Source organism: Oncorhynchus kisutch, linkage group LG1 (genome assembly GCF_002021735.2).
Source record: "Oncorhynchus kisutch isolate 150728-3 linkage group LG1, Okis_V2, whole genome shotgun sequence".
NCBI classification, from domain to species: Eukaryota; Metazoa; Chordata; class Actinopteri; order Salmoniformes; family Salmonidae; genus Oncorhynchus; species Oncorhynchus kisutch.
The window spans coordinates 52,660,036-52,680,224 of record NC_034174.2 but is presented as its reverse complement, the minus strand read 5'-3'; the positions used below and the strand labels follow the sequence as shown (position 1 = coordinate 52,680,224).

Genomic DNA, 20,189 nt, shown 5'->3' with positions numbered 1-20,189 from the left:
AGTCCCAAATGACACCCTATTCCCTATGTAGCGCACTACGTTTTAACCAGAACTCTATGGGCCCTGGTCAAAAGTTGTGCACTATATAGGGAATGGCGTGCCATTTGGGATGCAGCTCATGTTCCCTGCTTGGTGCCGTATCGATCCGGTGCTAGGAGAGAGCGGAGTAAAGGGACACTCTCTGCTGGTTACTCTATTGTACACTGTTGCCACGACGATCGCGAGTGACCCTGGGCAGACAAAGGGCTAGTTGAGGCCGGGCCAGAGGCCTGACCTTGTCTTTTAATCAGCCCTGTTTCGACTGTCGCCAGAGAGAGAGCGAGAAAAGAGAGAGAGAGAGAGAGGGGAAAGAAAGAGGCAGGTGGCGAGAGAGAGGAGAAGAGGGAGGGGAAACATCTAGGGAGAGATAGATGGAGACAGAGAGAGCTAGCTGGGGAGAGATAGACGGAGACAGAGAGAGCTAACTGGGGAGAGATAGACGGAGACAGAGAGAGCTAACTGGGGAGAGATAGACGGAGACAGAGAGAGCTAACTGGGGAGAGATAGATGGAGACAGAGAGAGATAACTGGGGAGAGATAGATGGAGACAGAGAGAGCTAACTGGGGAGAGATAGACGGAGACAGAGAGAGCTAACTGGGGAGAGATAGACGGAGACAGAGAGAGCTAACTGGGGAGAGATAGACGGAGACAGAGAGAGCTAACTGGGGAGAGATAGACGGAGACAGAGAGAGCTAACTGGGGAGAGATAGGTAAAAGGTGATACAGGGGAAGGATATAGAGAGAGAAAGGACAAGTTGAAGAGTGGGAAAGAGATAACTAGGGAGAGATAGAGGCAGAGCGCAAGGAGAGAGAAAGCTAACTGGGGAAAGATAAAATGAGATAGGGAGGGGAGGGAGGGAGGGAGGGAGGGAGGGAGGGAGGGAGGGAGGGAGGGAGGGAGGGAGGGAGGGAGGGAGGGAGAGAAAAAGAGAAGACAGAAATAAATAAGGGCCAATAGCAAGAGAAGTTGGAGTGAAATAGAGAAATAGAGAGAGAGAGCTATAGAGAAGTCAAATGTCTACTGTTTACTGATGTTCCTAGTCCTTCTGTCCCCAACCAAGGAGGGCATACAACAGTTTCTAGCACCTAGATCTTCCGCATAGATTCTGTCGGACCTGGGCCCTGACAGTAAATCTCAATAAGACAAAAATAATGGTGTTCCAAAAAAAAATCCAGTTGCCAGGACCACAAATACAAATTCTATCTAGACACCATTGTCCTAGAGCACACAAAAAACTATACGTACCTCGGCCTAAACATCAGCGCCACAGGTAACTTCCACAAAGCTGTGAACAACCTGAGAGACAAGGCAAGAAGGGCCTTCTGCGCCATCAATAGGACCATAAAATTCGACATACCAATTAGGATCTGGCTAAAGATACATGAATCAGTTATAGAACCCATTTCCCTTTATGGTTGTAAGGGCTGGGGTCCGCTCACCAACCAAGAATTCACAAAATGTGAAAAACACAAAATTGAGATTCTGCATGCAGAATTCTGCTAAAATATCCTCTGTGTACAACGTAAAACACCAAACAATGCAGACTAGAATTAGGCCGATACCGCTAATGATCAAAATCCAGAAAAGAGCTGTTGAATTTTACAACCACCTAAAAGGAAGCGATTCCCAAACCTTCCATAACAAAGCCATCACCTACAGAGAGATTAACCTGGGGAAGAGTCCCCTAAGCAAGCTGGTCCTGGGGCGCTGTTCAGAAACAGTGCCCCAGGACTGTAACAAAATGAAACCCAACCAAATCATGAGAAAACAAAAAGAGAATTACTTTCAAAAAGAGAATTACTTTAACAAAAAAGAGCAATGGTAGAATGCTATTTGGCCTTAAACAGAGAGTACACCGTGGCAGAATACCTGACCACTGTGACTGAACCAAAAGGAAAGCTTCCACTATGTACAGACTCAGTGAGGATAGCCTTGCTATTGAGAGAGGCTGCCGTAGGCAGACCTGGTTCTCAAGAGAAGACACTGCCCACAAAATGAGGTGGAAACCGAGCTGCACTTCCTAACCTCCTACCAAATGTATGACCATTTTAGAGACACATATTTCCCTCAGATTACACAGACCCACAAAGAATTTGAAAACAAATCCAATTTTGATAAACTCCCATATCTGTTGGGTGAACTACCACAGTGTGTCATCAGAGCAGCAAGATGTGTGACCTGTTGCCACAAGAAAAGGGCAACCAGTGAAGAACAAACACCATTGTAAATATAATTTTTATGTTTATTTATTTTCCCTTTAACTATTTGCACATCATTACAACACTGTATATAGGCATACGATGACATTTAAAATGTCTCTATTCCTTTGCAACTTTTGCGAGTGTAATGTTTATTGTTCATTTTTTATTGTTTATTTCACTTTAGTTTATTATCTATTTCACTTGCTTTAGCAATGTAAATATATGTTTTCCATGTCAATAAAGCCCATTGAACTGAGAGAGAGAGAGAGAGAGAGAGAGAGAGAGCGAGAGAGATCTAACTGGGAGAGCGATAGCTATATAGTGAGAGTGAAAGAGCTATGCTCTCAGCTAACTGGGGTCAGGTCTATGCGCATGGGAACAGTGGACATGACAGAAGATCTGACCCCATTTCTTTATGACTCATCACAGTGATCGAACTGAAACCACCACCATAGATAGTGGAGATTACCGTGCCCGATTAGCCGAAGATACACGGGCATTACAGCGAGATGATCTAGGCAGTTTCAGGCAGTTTGGAGGCGTCGGTTCTTCCCCCCCACCAGAACCACTGACCCAAATGCATTTTAATATAGTAAAAAGGATAAAGGGTAAAAGAACATACCAGTAAAAGGAAATGCAACAGACAGATGATAGAGAAGTTGAAGCCAGGAGAGGATTGTGAATTTCTAATGGGTATCAAAGTACAGTGTGAAGAGAGGCAGAAACTGCCTCTTCAATAGAAATCCCCGTTCACGCTTGTAGGTGACGTGATGGCGGCATTGGCTAGCTAACCACATGTGCAGAAACACATCACCGGGTCTAACTGTCATCTCGCGACTAACTGCGTACGTGCAGGCCGTCAAATCAAAGGCAATCCTTTGATATAAAGTTGTTTTGGATGAAAATGAAAACTTGTCAGTTTGTCACATTCACGAGGTTGGAGTAATAACATGTGATTTCCCCCCCCCCCCCCCCACCCCCCTTTGTTGTTAACTTTCTCGAAATCTAAAGGCACAACCTAGATTTGAGCCAATGTCTTAAGTAGTTGAACTTCTCTCATTGACATCTCAGACCCCAAACCCCGGCCCGGTCTGCTTGGTCTGTTTTACAAGCGTCCCCAGACGTTTCACAATGTTGTGCCTCTGAGTTTAGAAACTCTGTGTGGATATGTTCTATATGTTGTGTTTCTAGGGTATGACCATCTCTATAAGTTAGAACAACAGTGCAGTGTGATCTGATAGAGATATTCTTGGCCCACTCAAGTGATTGCAATTGACAAGGACAAGTGCCTCTCCCTGCTTTGTATGGCAGTGAGGCTTACAACGAAATTCAACAAATCTCCCAGCTCAAACGCAACACCCAAGTGTTTTAGCCCAGCTGCGATACAATGCACTATAGTACAGAGCATACGCTGGTTTAGTTTTCTTCTAATCGGGAACTGATTCAGACCTTGAACACTTTCGGGCCAATTCAGAGTTGAGATAAGCGCGTGCAACTCAAGACTTTGGCGTGAATCAATACATTTATGTTAATGGGGGACAATGTGAGAATATGAGTTAAGCGTGATGATCTCAAGTCTAATTATTACCCAATGTGAGTGGAATCTCTGTCCATTTAATGACAATCGATTAATGAACTACCAGGTATGGATCAGAAAAACCAGCAAATGCCCTGTACTTTGAGGCTGTGATTTGAATAACCCTGAACGTAGAATAGTAGCTTTAGTTTCAGTCCACCGTGAGACGTTATCAAATCCGAGGCATGTCTGGTCATTTTCTAGTCCAGACATATAAAAAAAAGGAAGCAGGTGTTTCATCAACAAAAAGAAAAATGCCAACTCACCTGATTTGGGGAGAGAAACTCCTGGTTATTTTCATTCATGTACATGTTGTCACCATCAAACTGTAAGGGAAAAACAGACAAACAGAGTGGGATAAAAATCAGTCAGTTCATAGAAAGAAAATCAGTCAGCGCATAGAAAAATCAGTCAGGGCACAGAAACCATTTTGAACGAGTCAAATTACTCCATAGTAGTCACCTTTAAACCACACTGGCTCAGTGGCTCTTGTGGATGTCAGTAATTACAGTTCATTAGAGCCCCATATAATTAGACCAGTCAGACTAGTGAAACTCACACTGCTCCGCTTGCCTGCAGCAACCCCAGTGTGTGTGTGTGTGTATGTGTGCGTGCGTGCGTGCGTGTGTGTGTGCGCGCGCGTGCTTGTGTCTGTGTGTGTATGTGTGTGATAAAGTGTATGTGTGTGTGCGAGCCTCAGTCCGTGTGTGTGTCAGACTCGGCTGTGACTTGGGCTGCCTTGTGTGTCACGCGAGGTGTTGATGAGGACGCCGGAGAGCTAATCACACCAGCACAAACACAACACAACACAAAACGGCAGTCAGGGCCCTACGGAGGCCAAGAGGGCACAACGGCCCTTTAGCACTTTCACACTCCGACAGAGAGAAGAAAAAAAGACCGCCAGAGAGAAGCCTCCATCGGGCCAGGGCAGGGTGGGCGAACAACAGCTTGCCCCTGAGCAAAGGGGGATGGCGGTTGATTAGTGTGGTGGGTGGGGGAGGGCGTGAGAGGGGCAAAGGGGGTTAGTGGAGGCCAATGGTGGCCGTTCTCGCTGTAGCGGTGATTAACACTCGGGTCACAGCCAGAGGTCGCGGCTTGGAATGCTTCACACTTCACAGAGGCCTCTCTGTTCTGTCTGCCACTAGTTGGCACTCGGCTTTTATGAGAAAGCAAAACACACGAGGGGAAGTCAGCCAAAAGGGCCTGTAGAGCTGCCACGGCTGTACAGTAAGGTCATTACATTCTGGTGGAGCAGTACTGTAGCGTAGATCTACACTGTTTTCAAACTGGAAGAGATATAGGCTAAACAATGGAAGCTACTGTATAATGTAGAGGCTGAAAAACCACAGGCCAGTCCATAAGGATATTAGCCAAAGTTAAGCCTTTGAACCTGTAGAATTGATTCCAAAGTGGAGAGATGTAACAAACCATTCTTTAGTATTATAAACTGATATACTGACAGTAGGGGTGGGAAATATGTGCAATGGGCTTTACAGTACATGTATTCCAATGTCGTTCCATTTGACGTGCTGTCAAACCCACCATTGCTACCGTACGAGGCTAGATGACGGCAATAACTAGCACTATATCATTTGTCTCCCTACTTCTCATCACTCGCATATTCATCCTTTAGATAGACTCGATGCTTTCAGCATAATGAGTTCTCCTTGAGGGAACCATTAGTCTGTGGGCCACAATCATTGGATGATGGTTACACACTTGCAAGTAAAATTAAATCAATTTCTTCAATTACATCGGTAAGAAGGGAGAAAAGGCCATGAGTGCTTCTGAGTTCTCAATCAGGAAATGAATGGAGAGCAAGGGTAGCATTGAGTAGTTATTGGTGTTTTCACACATGACATGGGTCCTCTCAGAGCAACTGGAGATTGTTTGTGATATTTATATACAGTGCATTCGGAAAGTATTCAGACCCCATCCCTTTTTCCACATTTTGTTACATTACAGCCTTATTCTAAAATGGATTAAATCCTTTTTCCCCCTCATCAATCTACACACAATACCCCATAATGACCAAGCACTTATTTTTTTATGTTTGCTAATTTACAAAAAAAAAAAAAACTGAAATACCTTATTTACATTAGTATACAGACCCTTTGCTATGGAACTCGAAATTGAGCTCAGTTGTATCCTGTTTCTATTGACCATCATTGAGATGTTTCTACAACTTGATTGGAGCCCACCTATGGTAAATTCAATTTATTGGACATGATTTGGAAAGGCACACACCTGTCTATATAAGGTCCTAATATTGACAGTGCATTTCAGAGCAAAAAAACTAAGCCATGAGGCCAAAGGAATTGTCAGTAGAGCTCAGAGACAGTATTGTCTCGAGGTACAGATCTGGGGAAAGGTATGTCTGCAGCATTGAAGGTCCCCAAGAACACAGTGGCCTCCATCATTCTTAAATGTAAGAAGTTTGGAACCACCAACACTCTCCCTAGAGCTGGCTGGCCGGCCAAACTGAGCAATCAGGGGAGAAGGGCCTTGGTCAGGGAGGTGACCAAGAACCCAATGGGCACTCTGACAGAGCTCCTCTGTGGAGATGAGAGAACCTGGGAGATGGGAGAACCTTCCAGAAGGACAACCATCTCTCAGCACTCCACCAATCAAGCCTTTATGTTAGAGTGGGCAGACGGAAGCCACACCTCAGTAAAAGGCACATGACAGCCTGCTTGGAGTTTGCAAATGGCACCTAAAGACTCTCAGACCATGAGAAACAAAATTCTCTGGTCTGATGAAACCAGTCAGAATCGAGGGAAAGATGAATGAAGCAAAGTACAGAGAGACCCTTGATGAAAACCTTCTCCAGAGCACTCAGGACCTCAGAATGGGGTGAAGGTTCTCCTTCCAACAGGACAACGACCCTAAGCACACAGCCAAAACAACGCAGGAGTGGCTTCGGGACAAGTCTCTGAGTGTCCTTGAGTGGCCCAGCCAGAGCATGGACTCTGGCAAGACCTGAAAATAGCTGTGCAGCGACACTCCCCATCCAACCTGACAGAGCCTGAGAGGATCTGCAGAGAAGAATGGGAGAAACTCTCCAAATACAGGTGTGTCATGCTTGTAGCGTCATACGCAAGAAGACTCGAGGCTGTAATCACTGGAAAATGTGATATCAGTTTTTTATTTGTTATAAAAAGAAAAAATTAATTGAATTTTTTAAGTAACAAAATGTAACGTAACAAAATATGTAAAAATTATGTCATCACAAGGCTAAAAATGCATTATAGCAGCATCACAACGAATTATACCTGGATGTTTTTTAGTTACTTTTTATCTATATACACAGGAAGTTTACATACACCTAAGCCAAATACAGTAAACTCAGTTTTTCACAATTCCTGACATTTAAGTAAAAATTCCCTGTCTAAGGTCAGTTAGGATCACCACTTTATTTGAAGTATGTGAAATGTCAGATTAATAGTAGAGAGAATGATTTATTTCAGCTTTTATTTCTTTCATCACATCCCCAGTGGGTCAGAAGTTTACATACACTCAATTAGTATTTGGTAGCATTGCCTTTCAATTGTTTAACTTGGGTTAAATGTTTTGGGTAGCCTTCCACAAGCTTCCCACAATAAGTTGGGTAAATTTTGGCCCATTCCTCCTGACAGAGCTGGTGTACCTGAGTCAGGTTTGTAGGTCTCCTTGCTCGCACACGCTTTTCAGTTCTGCCCACACATTTTCTATAGGATTGAGGTCAGGGCTTTGTGATGGCCACTTGTGGCATTTTGCCACAACTTTAGAAGTATGCTTGGGGTCATTGTCCATTTGGAAGACCCATTTGCGACCAAGCTTTAACTTCCTGACTGATGTCTTGAGATGTTGCTTCAATATATCCACATTATTTTCCTGCCTCATGATGCCATCTATTTTGTGAAGTGCACCAGTCCCTCCTGCAGCAAAGCACCCCCACAACATGAAGCTGCCACCCCCGTTCTTCACGGTTGGGATGGTGTTCTTCAGCTTGCAAGCATCCCCCTTTTTCCTCCAAACATAACGGTCGTCATTATGGCCAAACAGTTCTATTTGTGTTTCGTCAGACCAGAGGACATTTCTCCAAAAAGTGCGATCCTTGTCCCCATGTGCATTTGCAAACCGTTGTCTGGCTTTTTTATGGCGATTTTGGAGCAGTGGCTTCTTCCTTGCTGAGCGGCCTTTCAGGTTATGTTGATATAGGAGTCGTTTTACTGTTGATATCGATACTTTGTACTTGTTTCTTCCAGCATCTTCACAAGGTCTGCTGTTGTTCTGGGATTGATTTGCACTTTCCGCACCAAAGTACGTTCATCTCTAGGAGACAGACCGCGTCTCCTTCCTGAGCAGTTTGACAGCTGCGTGGTGTCATGGTGTTTATACTTGCATACTACTGTTTGTACAGATGAACGTGGTACCTTCAGGCATTTGGAAATTGCTCCCAAGGATGAAACAGACTTGTGGAGGTCTACAATTTTTGGCTGATTTCTTTTGATTCTCCCATGATGTCAAGCAAAGAGGCACTGAGTTTGAAGGTAGGCCTTGAAATACATCCACAGGTACACCTCCAATTGACTCAAATGATGTCAATTCTTCTCAAGCCATGACATCATTTTCTGGAATTTTCCAAGCTGTTTAAAGGCACAGTCAACTCACTTTATGTAAACCACTGAAATTGTGATACAGTGAATTATACGTGAAATAATATGTCTGTAAACAGTTGTTGGAAGAAGTATGTCCTAACCGACTTGCCAAAACTATAGTTTGTTAACAAGAATTTTGTGGAGTGGTTGAAAAACTAGTTTGAATGACTCCAACCTAAGTGTATGTAAACTTCCGACTGCAACTGTATCAGTCATATGACTTGAATGTGATTTGTGCCACAAATGCTAAAATGTTAGAATGTGGAAACAGTGCTAAGGAAATTAAACCAAAGCATGGCTTGCTGTCATACCTTGTCCATAGACTGGAAACCAATATTTCATATTGTAATTTGGTTAACTATACTTTAAGTAAAGTGTTACCCACGTATAATCAATGTAATGGAATAATATAAAGTAACGCAATATGATGAAGGTTATTGTATTTTATTTTAAAGCTATAGTTTCTAGGGGGGGGAGACAGAGATTGAGTGAGTGGGAAACAACAGAATGCTTGGTTAAAACCCAGAGCAGTGATGGTGTGGAGAGCTTGTTCAAACAACTGATACACATTTGACACCAAGCACTCCAGTTTGCCGAGCTAAAAAGCACATAGAGAGAGTAGCTATAAATAGGCAGCTGTTTGTGTAAACCCAAGCCACTGTCAGTTTGAAGTGCACACTAGCACTGAGGTTATGGAACAACAGTTGAACGCAACCTATCACACAGCTCCCAGCCACAAATGAGCATTCCAATCTATAGTTGTACATCAAAATGGCATACATGGACAGCACGGCAGCCAATACAAAAAGGCTCAACAAGATGGCTGCCAACCATGTGATGTAGACAATACTACACATTCATACAGGGCATACATGTAGCTGCGGCAGCCACGTATGTTTTCATTTTAGACAGACTCTCTTTCGTGAGGCTCGAATGTGACTCCATGGTTTTCCACAGGGCACGTGACTAATCGCCTGTCAGTCAAAGTGCAAATAGGAACAGGCACCAGTCAAAATACCTGTGTCAGGACGCTGGTCATTAGAGCATTCAGAGGCTGGCAGATAGCACTGAAGGTCTAAGGGGATGGTCTGTTTTCAATGAAGCAGATATGGATCAGTTGACTGTGTGTTCCCTCTGCAGTATGTTTTCTCTGCTTTGCTGTGTGTGTGTGTGTGTTCTATGTTTGCCATCCTGTATATGCTGTTTGCTCTTATATATATATATATATGTGTGTGTGTGTGTGTGTGTGTGTGTGTGTGTGTGTGTGTGTGTGTGTGTGTGTGTGTGTGTGTGTGTGTGTGTGTGTGTGTGTGTGTGTGTGTGTGTGTGTGTGTACTGTATATGTGTATTCACGCATCTGTGTGAACCGTGTGTCCTATTCAACACCACATGCAAAGACAACGTCCAATAAAGATAACAAATACAACTGTCATATTTGTTTTGCAATAAAAGACCTGAACTGCCACACCCCTTCCATCCCAGACCTGGGTTCAAATAGTATCTGAAATCATTTAGCTGGGCTTGATTAGCTTGCCTGGTGCAATGAAACCAATAGAACACTCATAACTGTGCAGCCCTGCCCAGTTGGCATTCCAGGCAACGCTAAAAGAAATCACTGAAAGTATTTGAAAGATTTTAAATAGTCTTTGAACCCAGGTGTGTTCCACCCTACGATCCCATTCATCCTGGTGATAAAGCCATACAGATGAAGTATGGTCTTCATTACGCCAAACTAAGACGTGGAGCCGCGCAACTCCGCTGAGGAGGAACATAATTGTTTTTTTTAATCGACTGAAGGGGTAAGAAATGAATCGGAACAGCAGAAAACCCTCCGATGATAAACATTCAAACCTGGCCAAATGGGAGCGAGAGAAAGAGAGACATCAACACAAATCGTGCGTGAGCATGTAAAGCACAGAGAAACGGGAGAGAAATAGGAGAAATAGCTGCATTAGGCAGGGGATTGTGTTTAACCATCCGGTCCAATGGATCCCGGGTGACGCTCAGTCTCTCTCGTATGATGAGCTTAATTGCTACTATCAGTGTTGTGATATAATATTAATCTAGGTTTAATGCTCCTTTTTACTGTCTTGTCAGTCACATGGAGGGTTTTCGAGAGGCCGGTCGTTCCTCAAATTACACCTCGACTGACTCGGCTCATAATGAGAGTGATTTCTTTCTTCTTTTTTTTACACAAGAAAGAATAAGAAAATAGGCCCCTTTATGTTGAAAATTAGAACGTTTTCGAAAACCTGGATGATGAGTTATTGTGGAATGCAGTTTCTGTGGTCCATGTGAATGGGTGCTATTGAGTAGGTTTGGTGGTTTACTGGGTTACACTTGACCATGGGGTTGAAATGCATCGCTTCCGAGCAAAATCCACGTATATCTCACCTCTGACCCTGTGTAGGTGTCGAGTTACAGATGGCCGAGCACAATCACGCCATTGTGCTCAATTGGACACAGTGAAAACAAAGCAAGTAACACATCATCAACCTTGAACCCAACCTACGCTTCGAAACACGGACTCATAAACCAGGTGGAATGGAAACAGAATTGAAACAGAATTACCATAAACATGCCATTTGTGTGCAAATAGATTGATCAGACAGTCAAAATGTGTCTCAAAACGTTGACCCTGAACATGCGTCCGAAACAAAACCTTCACTCGTACTTCAATCAGGCGCATAGCAACCTGCTTTTTTGAGGTATATCGAGTGTTTCATTAATTTACGCCGAAGGGTTGGTCATGGCTGAACTGTGGTGGACTGGTGTCTTGATATAAAGGCCACAAAACCAAGTCCCCGCGTCCTATATGGCACCCTATACCCTATATAGGCCATGGTCAAAAGTAGTGCACTAAATAGGGAATAGGGTGCCATTTGGATTCCATTAAATCTGTTAAACCAGCTTGCATTATATCATGCAAGGCACAATAGGAGAATTTCAAGGGCAGTCCCAAAGGAAGGCAACAAAGGCTCTCTCTCTTCAAGGGAATAGTCAAGAAATAGCCCAACCATATTTTGTGCACTGTTCTGCTCCGTCTACAAGGCAAAGCGCAATTTCAGAAAACTCAAGTGGAAAAACGTTAAGGGGTCCATTGCGAGAGAAAGGAGGGAAAAGGGAAAAAGTTACTTAGATACCTGTTCTTTTGCTTGAATGACTTTGACCAAAAAAAAGGGGCATCAATCACTTGAAGAGGAAGTCAAGGACTGCAACAAGATCAACATCTGGCATTCACATAATCATCTTCATGAGCGATCTGTTTGATGTTGGTTGATCATTTAATTTGATTCTAAGGTGATATATCACCTACAGAAAATACATTGTTTTAATCTACACAAACACCCAACTTTATTTATCTACACAAACACCCAAATTGTCACGTCCTGACCTTAGTTCCTTTTTTATGTCTCTCTTTTAGTTTGGTCACGGCGTGAGTAGGCGTGGGCATTCTATGTGTTGTTCTATGTTTTGTATTTCTGGTTTTGGCCTGGTATGGTTCCCAATCAGAGGCAGCTGTCAATCGTTGTCTCTGATTGAGAACCATACTTAGGCATCCTGTTTTCCCACTATGGGTTGTGGGTTGTTGTTTTCTGTCTTTGTATTAGTTACCAGACGGAACTGTTTCGGTTGTTCTTTTTGTTTACTTTGTATTGTAGTGTTCAGTTCAGTTTAATAAAATGACGAACACTTACCACGCTGCATATTGGTCCGATCCTTCTTACTCCTCCTCTCAGAAGAGGAGGAAAACCGTTACACAAATCTAACATTCAGTCTCAAAGAATAATTATATGAAACAGTATGATGCATGGAAATGCTCAAAATGCTAATTAGATACATAAAAAATACCCATATCACCTACAAAATAAATCCATCATTAGTGCACTGTGTACCATCAAAATGCACTTCAAATGAAAGGTCTACAACGGAAGTGTCCCACACTCTCTACATGTTCACCAGTTTACCAAAGCACCAACACCGTATTGTAATTTCAAAGCCTTATGCTGTACAACACAGCCTTTCTCAATACATATATAGCACTCTTGTCTTACCTATCACTCCTACATTTACATGGAAATGTATCCTACAGTACTGCACTCTCTTCCCTCTCTTATCAATAGGCCTCATAATTTTGCATTCAATGCTGCAGCGCTGCTGATTATTTCTCATCCAGCAAGCCATCGCTGCCTGGCAATCAGGCCGAATGTTCTATTACCAATCTAATTGCACATTCCACCCTGACAAGGACTCATTAAGCCTTAATTACACACATGTTGTTTTCTACAAACATCTCCATTTGGGTTTCTTTTGCTTTGTAATTGTTCAGCAGGGACATCCATTTGAGATCTCACAGAGAGAGAGAGAGAGAGAGAGAGAGAGAGAGAGAGAGAGAGAGAGAGAGAGAGAGAGAGAGAGAGCTAGCTAGCTGCCTGGAACTAGGTCACGTATCATTATAAACAAGGCACAGTTTCTAAAATAATATACCCATCCAGTGGAAGTAATGCCAAACAAGTGAGTGAATGTGGAGCTCATGTAATATTTACAGAGCACTAATAGATAGATGGCAGGTCTTTTCGGTGCAGTATGCCCCCCCCCCCCACAATCTCTTTGCTACGGGTTGCTGCTTTTCATTTTCTCTCTCTCCTTTTCTTGCCATTTGAATTTCAGAGAAAGCCGACTACATTAATACATCTGGCAGAGGGGGAGGTGTTGGGCACCTCTCAGCTCTCTCTTTCTCTATCCTTGCTCTTCTCTCTCTCTCTCTCTCTCTCTCTCTCTCTCTCTCTATCTATCCATCTCACTCTCCATCTCTCCCAACCCCGTCTTAGTCTTTCTAGCTCCCGTTCTCCCACTTTCTCTCTTACCAAATATCCTTTCTCTCCTCTCCCTTTCCCTCTCTCTTTCTATCCATCCCCCCATGTACTCCTTCTCTCTATATCTCTCTCTTTCTCCATCTGTCTTTCCCTCCCCATCTCACTTCCTCTCTCCTGGCTGCATGGTTTTGGCTGTGATGTTTTTTTCACACGTTTGTTACATTTCAGCGGCGGAAAGTGGGCCTTAATCCAGAGTCTTTGAGGCGTGAGCAATGATATTACTGAGGAGAATCGCGGTTAAAGACTTCTTTAAAAAATTCCAGCTGGTGCTGTAAAGTCATTGAAGCGCTTGTCAGGCACATGGCCCAAAACACCAGCCTCTCTGTAGCCTACTGTGCTGGGATTTCAATGTTTGGCTGGCTCTACTAGGGGGGATTGACTGGGAACACTGGTATGGCTCTTCTGCTAGCTTCCGCTAGCTTCCGATAGTCAGTTTAATGTGTCTTACTGTGGTGTTGGGATCTCTTTAAAGCACTGTGGTGCTTTCTGTGTGATGCAGACCTGGGCTCGAATAGTGTTACAAGTATTTCAAATACTGTAAGCCTTTGCTCTAGCCTGCCTGGAGTGGCGGATGGGTGGGGTTTGCAGTTTTGGGTTTATGTAATTGGTCCATTAAGCCACGCAATTGTAATCAAGTACAGATAAAGTATATACAATTATTTTAAATAGTATTTGAACCCAGGTCTGTGACGCTATGCTATTGCTAAACTACTGAAGCCAGTTCAGTATTACCACCCAAACAGCCACTACGACCCCCACATCCATGCCAAACCCCAAGAAAAGTCGGAGGACATGTCTTTAACCCCAAGAGAACCCGTAGGAATTGTCTTAACCAAGGAGGACTGTAGTGTTGACCGCAACTGTATACACTGTATACCATTGATCTTAATCCAAACAGCAAATATAGTGACGCCGTGACAAATCCTTTATATATCACTATTATTACGGTAGAGCGTAATTATTTTCATGATCCTAAACCAGATTGTTTGGTTCTGCCGATTCGCATGGAGAGAGAGAAGAAAAAAAACATCACTCTGTTCACCTATTTACGGATAGTATCTGTTTGCATATGATTTTGTTTGTCTGTTTGTTTAGTGACATTTTCCATTCTATGCCAATTACCATAGAGTTGCACTCATGCTGCGTTGGAAACAAAGATGGATGTGCCATCTGAACTACATTGAGATAAACAAACACAGCGATATTAAACAAAAACAAACAAAAATGATTCATTCTTATTTATGACACCAAAATAAATCTGGATAATATTAATTATAACGACAACCTCCTAGGATCACCAGTGTGCACAGAAACAAACACACATGCACACACACACACACACCATATCGTATTCTTCCTCTGCTGGCTCTAATAGGCGGTCTCTTAGATATTCTGTACAGAATAGTGCTCATGCAATATTAATATGGCACACCAAAATATGGCAGTTGGAGCACACTCCATCTCTCACTCTCTACATAATTGACTATGGAAGTTCTCCAAATCAACCAGGAAAAGAAAGAACGAGAGGAGAGATGTATTTATTTTTTATCCTGAAAACAACCTGTCATCCCAGTTGAAGACAATGATCCCTTGAACCTGTCAGAGTTAGAGAAGCTAAAACAACAACACCAAAACAGTAGTAAGACTCCCACCAGACAGTGGTGATTTTAACACTACCCGGAGCAGGGAAACAATGGCCATGTATGTTGCACACTGAGCTACTGTGTTTTCGTGTATTGAGGCAGAGGCATTTCCATTGTCCCAAATGGCATCAAATTCCTTCTTTAGTGCACTACTTTAAGACCAGATCTCTATAGGCCCTGCTCAAAAGTAGTGCACGGAATAGAGAATAGGGTGCCGTTTGGGACACAACCACATGCTGTGGAGTGTTGTCTCTGCTACCAACAGTGTTGTCTCTGCTACCATTAGATAAGGATTGTTGGCCACTCAGACTGACTAGCACTGTTGTGGTCAGCACTGTGTGCTGTTCTACGAGCGTGAAAGAGGAAGTTCAGTATATTTAACAACTTGATGTTAAATGGTTCCTCACCCTGAAAGTAGTCTATGAGCCATGAGAAACAGTAATCCATGGTATGGTTTTCTTTAAACTGACACTATAATCTTCAACTAATTTAAGCCAGCAGTAGCTACTTTCAGGGTAAAGAACCATCTAAGTTTTAAAATACTTAACTTTCCCATTAAGAATTCTGTGTTGCTGTTTCTTTTCTCACTCATCCATAACTGTGACTTATTCCACAATCCCTGTGATGCCTCATTCATTTGACATTCTTTGAGACATACTGTGGATACATGTTGTTCAACCCCATTAAAGGTACAATTTGTAACCTTGGACTTTTGGCACAATGTAGCTGCAGGTGGCAGTGAGAGTAATTGCATGCCTGCACTTGAACGTGCTTTATCTAGAGCACTGTCAACTGCGTTTATTTTCAGCAAACTTAACATTGTATGAACATAACAAGATTTAACAACTGAGACATAAACTGAACAAGTTCCACAGACATGTGACTAACAGAAATGGAATAATGTGTCCCTGAACAAAGGGGGGGTCAAAATCAAAAGTAACAGTCAGTATCTGGTGTGGCCACTAGCTGCATTAAGTACTGAAGTACATCTCCTCCTCATGGACTGCACCATATTTGCCAGTTCTTGCTGTGAGATGTTACCCCACTTTCCCACCAAGGAACCTGCAAGTTCCCGGACATTTCTGGGGGGAATGGCCCTAGCCCTCACCCTCCGATTCAACAGGTCCCAGACGTGCTCAATGGGATTGAGATCTTGGCTCTTCACTGGCTATGACAGAACACTGACATTCTTGTCTTTCAGGAAATCACACACAGAACGAGCAGTATGGCTGGTGGCATTGTCATGCTGGAGCTTCATGTCAGGATGAGCCTGCAGGAAGGGTACCACATGAGGGAGGAGGATGTCTTCCCTGTAACGCACAGAGTTGAGATTGCCTGCAATGACAACAAGCTCAGTCCGATGATGCTGTGACACACTAGACCACGACGGACCCTCCACCTCCAAATCAATCCCACTCCAGAGTACAGGCCTCAGTGTAATGCTCATTCCTTTGGCGATAAACACAAATCTGACCATCCCCCCTGCTGAGACAAAACCGAGACTCGTTGCTGAAGAGCACTTTGTGCCAGTCCTGTCTGGTCCAGCGACAGTGGGTTCGTGCCCATAGGCGACGTTGTTGCAGGTGATGTCTGGTGAGGACCTGCCTTACAATAGGCCTACAAGCCCTCACTCCAGCATCTCTCAGCCTATTGCGGACAGTCTGAGCACTGATGGGGGGATTGTGCGTTCCTGGTGTACCTGGGGCAGTTGTTGTTGCCATCCTGTACCTGTCCCACAGGTGTGATGTTTGGATCAGCTGTCCGTCCTGTCTCCCTGTAGCACTGTCTTAGGCGTCTCCCAGTACGGACATTGCAATTTATTGCCCTGGCCACATCTGCAGTCCTCATGCCTCCTTGCAGCATGCCTAAGGCATGTTCATGCTGATGAGCAGGGACCCTGAACATCTTTCTTTTGGTGTTTTTCAGAGTCAGTAAAAAGGCCTCTTTAGTGTCCTAAGTTTTCATAACTGTGATCTTAATTGCCTACCGTCTGTAAGCTGTTAGTGTCTTAATGACCATTCCACAGGTGCATGTTCATTATTTGTTTACGGTTCATTGAACAAGCATGGGAAAGTTATTTGGATTTTAATTAATTATCTTTGAAAGACAGTGTCCTGAAAAAGGGACATTTATTTTTTTGCTGAGTTTAGTACGATTAACATTAGACTACGCCAAAATCCTGACTCTGCCATCAGGATGACGCAACAGGAACTGAGATTCGCTGGAACTGAGATTCGCCAGGCAATGTATTTCCACTCCTCAATGTCCAGTGTTGGTCATCGCATGCCCACTGGAGCTGCTTGTTCTTGTTTTTAGCTGATAGGAGTGGAACCCGGTGTGGTCGTCCATTCCAATATGTCACTCTGCAAACCACTGTTTTTGCTACTTTGTTGCCTGATTTTTGGGGGGGGGGGGGTTGAATCATCTGATTTACACAACATGCCTACCACTTTGAAGATGCAAAATATTTTTTATTGTGAAACAAACAAGAAAAAATACAAGAAAAAACAGAAAACTTGAGTGTGCATAACTATTCTCCCACCTCCCCAAGTCAATCCTTTGTAGAGCTTCCTTTTGCCGAAATTACAGTTGCAAGTCTCTTTGGGTATGTCTCTATAAGCTATATATCTAGCCACTGGGATTTTTGCCCATTCTTCAAGGCAAAATTGCTCCAGCTCCTTTAAGTTGGATGGGTTCCGCTGGTGTACAGCAATCTTCACGTCATACCACAGATTCTCAATTGGATTGACGTCTGGGCTTTGACCAGGCCATTCCAAGACATTTAAATGTTTCCCCTTAAACCACTTGAGTGTTGCTTTAGCAGTATGCTTAGGGTCATTTTTCTGCTGGAAGGTGAACCTCTGTCCCAGTCTCAAATCTCTGGAAGACTGAAACAGGTTTCCCTCAAGTATTTCCCTGTATTTGGCGCCATCCATCAGTCCTTCTATTCTGACCAGTTTCCCAGTCCCTGCCGATGAAAAACATCCCCACAGCATGATGCTGCCACCACCATGCTTCACTGTGGGGATGTTGTTCTCGGGGTGATGAGGGGTGTTGGGTTTGCACCAGACATAGCATTTTCCTTGATGGCCAAAAAGCTACATTTTTGTCTCATCTGACCAGAGTCTCCCACATGCCTTTTGGCGAACACCAAAGATGTTTGCTTATTTTTTCTGAGCACTCTTCCGTATAGCCCAGCTCTGTGGAGGAAACGGCTTAATGTGGTCCTATGGACAGATACTCCAATCTCCGCTGTTTGTTTGCAGCTCCTTCAGGGTTATCTTTGGTCTCTTTGTTGCCTCTCTGATCTGTGAGCTTTGGTAGGCGGCCCTCTCTTGGCACGTTTGTTGTGGTGCCATATTCTTTCCATTTTTTAAAATGTACTTCTGTACTTCTTCACAACTTTGTCCCTGACCTGTTTGGAGAGCTCCTTAGACTTCATGGTGCTGCTTGCATGGTGGTACGCCGTGCTTAGTGGTGTTGCAAACTCTGGGAACTTTCAGAATATTTGTATATATACTGGGATCATGTGACAGATCATGTGACACTTAGATTGCACACAGGTGGACTTTATTTAACTAAATATGTGACTTCTGAAGGTAATTTGTTGCACCAGATCTAATTTAGGGGCTTCATAGCAAAGGGGGTGAATACATATGCATACACCACTTTTCCATTTTTTATTTATTTTTTATTTCACTTCACCAATTCAGACTATGTTGTGTATGTCCACAACACGAAATCCAAATCAAATCAATTTAAATTAAAGGTTGTTATGCAACAAAATGGGAAAAAATGCCAACGGGGTGATTACTTTTTGCAAGGTACTGTAGCTTGCACGATTCTTGCTATTCTCCTTTGACCTCTCATCAACGTGCTGTTTTCACTCACAGGACTGTTAGTAAATGCAGAAATCGTCAATCAAAATAAACGTCCTACCACAGCTACCATGTTATTTTTGGGAAGAATATTTGATTTTGAGTTTGGACATGCAAAGTAGGCAGTGATGGAAAAAAGTACCCAATTGTCATACTTGTCATGGTAAAAGTAAAGATACTGTACCCTATTAGAAAATGTAAAAGTGAAAGTCACCCAATAAAATACTACTTGAGTAAATGTCTAAAAGTATTTGGTTTTAAGTATCAAAAGTTAAAAAAATATAAATCACTTCAAATTCCTTATATTAAGCAAACCAGACGGCACAATTTTCTTGTTTTTAAAATGTACGACTAGCCAAGTATTTGTGTTTATTGAGTCCACCAGATCAGAAGCAGTAGGGATGACCTGGGATGTTCTCTTGATAAGTGCATGAATTGGACCATTTTCCTGTCCTGCTAAGCATTCAACATGTAACGAGCACTTTTGGGTGTCAGGGAAAATGTATGGAGTAATGGAAAAATATATAAATATAAAAATATAAATAGTAATGTACAGATACCCCCAAAAACGAATGAAGTAATACTTTAAAGGATTTTTACTTAAGTATTTTTACTCCCTTCCCTCGGCTGGAGCTAGCACATGCACAGATCAAATACACAGCTGAAATGCCGATTAAGGTGTTTCCATGTCCTAATAATTCGAAAGATCGCTCAGAAAACCAGGTGTTTAATCTGCGTATGCTTACTTCGATTTGGACCTTAAGCCGATTAAGATAAACAGAGTAAGGTGTTTACACGACTGTTGCATAATCTGCCTACATTCCATAATCAGTTTAATATCAAAATATTACTGTGTATTAGAGGTCGACCGATTATGATTTTTTTCAAAGCCGATACCGATTATTGGAGGACCAAAAAAGCCGATGCTGATTAATCGGCCGTTTTTTTTAGGAATGTATTTGCAATAATGACAATTACAACAATACTGAATGAACACTTATTTGAACTTAATATAATACATCAATAAAATCAATTTAGCCTCAAGTAAATCATGAAACATGTTCAATTTAGTTTAAATAATGCAAAAACAAAGTGTTGGAGAAGAAAGTAAAAGTGCAATATGTGCTATGTAAGAAAGCTAACGTTTCAGTTCCTTGCTCAGAACATGAGAACATATGAAAGCTGGTGGTTCCTTTTAACATGAGTCTTCAATATTCCCAGGTAAGAAGTTTTAGGTTATAGTTATTGTAGGAATTATAGGACTATTTCCCTCTATACCATTTGTATTTCATTAACCTTTGACTATTGGATGTTCTTATAGGCACTTTAGTAT

General features: G+C 42.7%; 1 protein-coding gene across 6 annotated transcripts in view; it reads right to left on the bottom strand.

Moving 5' to 3' along the window:
- tox2 (TOX high mobility group box family member 2) overlaps window positions 1–20,189 on the bottom strand; it is a 136,465-nt gene that overhangs the window by 62,274 nt on the left and 54,002 nt on the right. For all 6 annotated transcript variants that reach the window (XM_020483878.2, XM_020483857.2, XM_020483847.2 and 3 more), the window contains one exon: window positions 4,085–4,144. In XM_020483878.2, coding sequence (XP_020339467.1) covers window positions 4,085–4,144 — 60 coding nt within the window. The remainder of the gene's footprint in view (window positions 1–4,084; window positions 4,145–20,189) is intronic.